The 5,691-nt window shown below is 45.1% G+C and overlaps 1 protein-coding gene across 1 annotated transcript in view; it reads right to left on the bottom strand.

The window, feature by feature from the left end:
• The window catches only part of LOC102849302 (pre-mRNA-splicing factor 18-like), a 15,293-nt gene extending 9,696 nt beyond the window's left edge, over window positions 1–5,597 (bottom strand). The window contains exon 1 of the mRNA XM_006898693.1: window positions 5,467–5,597. Within this exon, the coding sequence (XP_006898755.1) occupies window positions 5,467–5,597 (131 nt within the window). The remainder of the gene's footprint in view (window positions 1–5,466) is intronic.
• Window positions 5,598–5,691: the final 94 nt, after the last annotated feature.

Consider the following 5,691-nt stretch of genomic DNA (forward strand, 5'->3'; position numbering starts at 1 on the left):
TCAAATCAGATCTGACTGGTACAGGAGGAGATTGTCCCTCCTTCCCCGGCAGAGCATCTGGTGGATTCGAACCGTGCGCCTTTGGGATTGTAGTTGCAGCTCCTCACCACTAGGCCGTTTTGAAAAGTTGGATTGACACAGTGACAGTGACTGCAACAATGGGCTTCAGCATATCAGATTATCTTGAGGATGAGGCGGGGATAAGGCAAGTTTCAGATCTGTTGTTTACAGAGTTGCTATGTAGGTGAAGTTACGTTACTTAAAGGAGGGCACTCTGGACCACAGCAAGCCGCGCTGCTAACCCAAAACCAAGCTTCTCCAGCGGCTCAAATCCGTCAGCAGCTCTGTTGGGGGAGGGGGGAGGGAATGAACTATCATCTCCCATCGCTTTTTTTTTTAAATGTGATTTACAATCTCAGAAACCCAGTGAGGAATCAGCTATGAGTCAGAACCACAAGAGGGGTTTTTGTTTTGTTTTGTTTTTAATAATTTATATTGTTTTTTATGTGTGTACCATCAAATCAGATCTGGTACAGAAGGAGATTGACCCTCCCTCTTCAGCAGAGCATCTGGTGGATTTGAACCGCGCACCTCTGGGATTGCAGTGCAGCGACTTGCCACTAGGCCACCAGAGCTCGCCCACAAGAGGTTTTTTTGGTTTGTTTGTCTTTTAATCTTTTAACGGAAGCAGCCCTCCAGGGCCTTTCTTCTATAGTGCTGCTGGTTAACTTTGAGGTTAGTAACCAAGAATAAACTGCTTCAGTATCAAGAAACCAGGAGAAGCGCCTGCTTCTGGGACTGGGGCAGAAGATACACGAGATGAATCTGGGAGGTTATACAGTGTTAAGGACAGTGCTATTAAGTCAATTCCAACTCACAGTGGCCCTAGAGGCTAGATGCAAAGTGCTCTTGAGGTTTTCTTTTTTTTTATTTTATTTTATTAATTTTAATGACCATTTACAGAGATTTTGCATTTTCTTTTTTTTTTTTAATTTTTGTGTGAGTGTACCGTCAAATCTGATCTGACTGGTAGAGGAGGAGATTGTCCCTCCTTTTCCCGGCAGAGCATCTGGTGGATTCGAACCGTGTGCCTCTGGGATTGTAGTTGCAGCTCCTTGCCACTAGGCCACCAGAGCTCACCTTGCATTTTCATTCATTCATTGTTGCATTTTTTTCTTTACCTCCCCTTCCCCCAGTTAGCTCCTCTCTTTGAAAAGCAAAAGATAAACTTCATCGTTGGTATACAATCCCCCCTGACCCCGAACCCCCACCCCACCCCACCCCCTTCCCCAATGCTCTCCACTATGCAACCTTAATTCTGGATTCCTGTGATAGTCATAATATGCTATCATATATCACTTTTAAACTGTTCTCTCCCTTATCTGTTTCAGTTCAGTATAGATAATCTATCCAGTTTTCCAAAGCTGTAAATTTATATGGAAGTAGATTGCCTCATTTTTCTTCCACGGGGAGGCTGGTGGGTTTGAACTCCTGACCTTATAGTCAGCAGGAGTTTCCCAGCACAGATACTCAGAGCTGAAGTGATTTAGGCAGAGGGACAGCAACAGTGGCGTTAAGCATGGCGGAGACAGAGGATTGGGAAGGACATGGGTGTAGGTCTCCATGTCTTGGAGAAAGTGCAACCAGGGTGCTCCTTCGAGGCGAGGATGGTGAAGTTTTGTCTCACGTATTCTGGGCATGTTGTCGGGAGGAGCCTGTTTCTGGAAAACAATATCGTGCTTAGAAGGGTGGGGTGTATAGGGAGCTCTGGTGGCCTAGTGGCAAGACGCTGTACTACAATCCTAGAGGTATGTGGTTCGAATTCACCAGATGCTCTGCTGGAGAAGGAGGGGCAATCTCCTCCTGTACCAGTCAGATCTGATTTGAGGATACACACACACACTAACTAACAAAAACTAACAGAGCAGGGTAACACGGCATGATTCAAAATTGGGAAGGGTGTACGCCAGGGGATGTGTCCTGTCTCCATACCTCTTCAACCTGTATGCAGAGCAGATTATCTGAGAGGCTGGGCTCTATGAGGAGAAGTGTGGCGTCAGGATTGGTGGAAGATCTATTAACAATCTGCGTTATGCAGATGACACAACCCTGCTTGCTGAAACTGAGGAGGACCTCCCATTAGATCGGGGCTGTGATGGGATTGAGTGGCTTACATCTTACCCTTACTCCTCTTCCTTAATCGGATAAAACAGATTGCTTTCTCAGATTCCTGGGGGGATCATGTCATAACTTCCACATTACATTGTTGTTGTCATGCAGTTAAATCTGACTCATAGTATCTCAACGTACAACTTGTTGAATCATTTTTTCTGTACCTAAATCCAATGTTGAACTCACTGTGTCGCTCTACTGTCTTGAAGGTCTTTCTTTCCTTTGTTGACCCTCCACTCTACCCAGCATGAAGGGCTTCTCCAAGACTGGCGTCTCCTGGTATGCGAGACAAAAATCACACCATCTTTGCCTCGAAGGGGTCCCCACCTGCACTTCCTCCAAAACAGGTTTGTTTGGGGTTTTTTTTTTTTTTTGGCAATCCAGAGTGTTAAATGCTCTTCTCCTCCACCAAAATTCAAAGGCATAAAATCTTCAGTCTTTTTTTTTTTTTTTTAATGCATCGTCCAACTTTCACATGCATATGAAGCAACCGAAAAGACCATAACTTGGCTCGGTGCACCTAACTCTTTAAAATTGTATCCTTCCTCTTTAACATTTTTAAGATCTTTGACAGTACATTCTCCCAGCGCAGCATGTCTTTGTCTTTCTGGATTGCTGTTTCTATGGGTGTTACTTGTGGATCCAATTAAAATGAAATTGTTGAAAATTCCAGTCTTTTCTCCAGTTGTCATGATGTAGCCTATTGGCCCACTTGTGATGATTTTTGTTTTCTTGATATTGAAGAATAATCTTTCTTGAAAAGCTGTAGTCTTTTTTTTTTTTTACTTACAACAACAACAAATGCCATTGAATTGGATCTGGCTGGCACAGGAAGAGATTGCCCCTCCTTCTCCAGCAGAGCATCTGGTGGATTTGAACCGTGAACCTTCAGGATTGCAGTACAGCTTCTTGCCACTAGGCCACCAGAGCTCCCTGAAGTCTGTAGTCTTTGATGTTTGAAATTAAGTGCTTAAACTTGGGGAGAACACAACTCAATTGTAGGATACTAACAGAACAATTGATACTTAAGTCTGTCTCTTTCCCCATATCCTTTCTTCTTCTCCTTTGCATCTATTTTATACACTTGTTATACAGTTTCTTCCTCAAGATGGAGAGAGAGGGAGTGTGAAGGCAATCTAGACATTTTCTCAAAACAACAGGACCCACCTAACAGGAAAAAGCCTTCTTGGTCCAGCTCCAGATGTAAAAACTCAGAAAAGACGCTCATGGGCCCAGCAGATAGTCTGTTCTTCTCTTTCAACCAATCACCGTGTCCAGGAGGTAGGGCATAACATAGGCAGGTCACTCACATGTCCACCCGTCAACCAATCACCGTACTGTAGAAGAGTGCACCTAAGAGAACTACAGCTTTTGTGGAGTTCTTTCTGTGTATGTAGGTGCTTTTGTGTTGGTTGCTACTCAAAACAACCCACAACCCTGGGCACAGCAGAATGGAGAAATTCCTGGTCCTGGGCCACCTGCACAATCCACGTTCCAGGCTATGATTGTAGCCGCTGTGTCACTTAATCTCTTTGAGGATCTTCCTCAATTTTGTTGATCTGCTGCTTTTTCAGGTAACCTTCTCCAGGGTCTGGCCCCTTCTGGACAGTATGCCAAAAGTATGTGAGACAGAGCTCACTTCAAAGATGCATTCTGGCTGCGTTTTTTTCCAAGACAGATTAGTTCGTTCTTCTTGCAGACCATGGTATGTTTATTCAATATTCTTCACCATCGCCATAATTCAGAGACATGAGATCGCGGCTGTGAGCTCTTCATTTCTCCTTATTCATTGCCCATCTTTCAAATATATGTGAAGTAAATGATAATATCATAGTACGCAAAGCGACATCTTGGCTCTTGAATAATTTCAAGTGTTAACCACAGGGTTGGTGCAAACTGCTCACATGTTCAGCTGTTAGGGGAAAGGTTAGCAGTTCCAGTCCCCCAGAGATACTTCAGAAGAAAAAACAGCAATGTACTTCCAAAAATATCTGCCTTTGAAAACCCTTTCTTTTGGATGGTGACGATTGCTGCATGTGATTGATATAACTGGTAGCACTAATGAAAAATGAATTGGCAAAAGCAGCGCTACAATCCTGAAGGCGCATGGTTCAAATCCACCAGATGATTTGCTGGAGGAGGGGCAGACAATCTCCTGTGCCAGTCGGTTTGGACTCAACGGTACACAGACACACACACACACACACACACACACACACACACACACAGGCAAATGGTATCATTTTACACACACACACACACACGTAGTTCTGGTGGCCTAGTGGTAAGAAACTGCACTTCAATCCCGAAGTCAAGCCCATAGTAACTGGTTCCAAACAAGAAAAACAACCAATCAACCCAAACCACTGACACTGGATTTCCACTCATAGCGACCCTATATAGAAGACTGAGCGCTTTAGGGTTTCCAAGGTTATAAATCTTTATGACACATCAGTTAACAATGGACTTACGCATATGAGAAATATGATGACACAAGATAGTGCAAGGTTCATATCTGTTATTCACAAGATCGGTATGAGGCGACTTGATGGCACCTAACAACTACAGATAAATAATTTTATATTTCTATCCTTTTCCTTCTACGGGGCAAGGAAATCCTGCAATAACAAATGAATGAGTCAGATGGTGTAAAAGAAGACAGAAGAAATGTTGGCAATGATTTCCCCAGCCTAGCCATGTTCAAGCATCTTTTTTTTAATAATATTTTTTTTATTGGGAAAAACATATTGGGGGTACAAGGAGGTGAGGGTTGGGGGCAGAAGGGTGAGGATGGACCAGGATGCAGTTGCAGAGCTGCACAGTTTGGTTGGTGGGGGGAATGAGTTCAAGCACCTTGATGCACCAAAGACCCAATTCATGTTTATTGAATGAATGGCCAAACTAATGTCTCCAGTAGCTGTTCTGGGACAACACCAATTTCAGACTCGGGTTGATCACGAGTGGACCTGTGATACAGGTTCCGCATACAGGTGTACTGTGTTTTACCGAGCAGAGACCACCAAGGGGGCGGGACCCTTAAGTGACCCAAGACCCTGGAGGCCAAGCAGCCTCCAGTTGGGGGCGGGGCTTCAGGCCACAGCATTTTGGGTTGAACCATCTTCTATGTATTTAGAGGGGAAAGCTGAGAGAGTCCTTCTACATCTCTCGCCAGTCCTCCTACCACTCCCTAGCCGTAATTATGAGACATTTGCTTCTATACTACAAACATAGTTTCTCCCTTCGCCTCATTACGTTTCACAGTTTCACGCATTCACACATATCAGGTTTCCCCACCACCACCACTCAGTGGCTCGCCCCAGTTTGACGCATTGCAGGGAAGGCCGGACCAATCGACGCCGCGCTCTCATTTCCTCCAAGTCTCGGGCCCAATAGGGGCGCAGCTCACACAGGGACGCGTTACGCATCGCCGAGCTGTGCCCCTCCGCCAGGGAGGGAAGTAGAGTGGGCCCAGGGGGCGGGGCACGTGGTGACAGAAAGTAGTCCTCGGGCGGGAGCGCG

This window comes from Elephantulus edwardii, unplaced genomic scaffold (genome assembly GCF_000299155.1).
Source record: "Elephantulus edwardii isolate Elephantulus edwardi_28Jun2011 unplaced genomic scaffold, EleEdw1.0 scaffold00236, whole genome shotgun sequence".
NCBI lineage: Eukaryota > Metazoa > Chordata > Mammalia > Macroscelidea > Macroscelididae > Elephantulus > Elephantulus edwardii.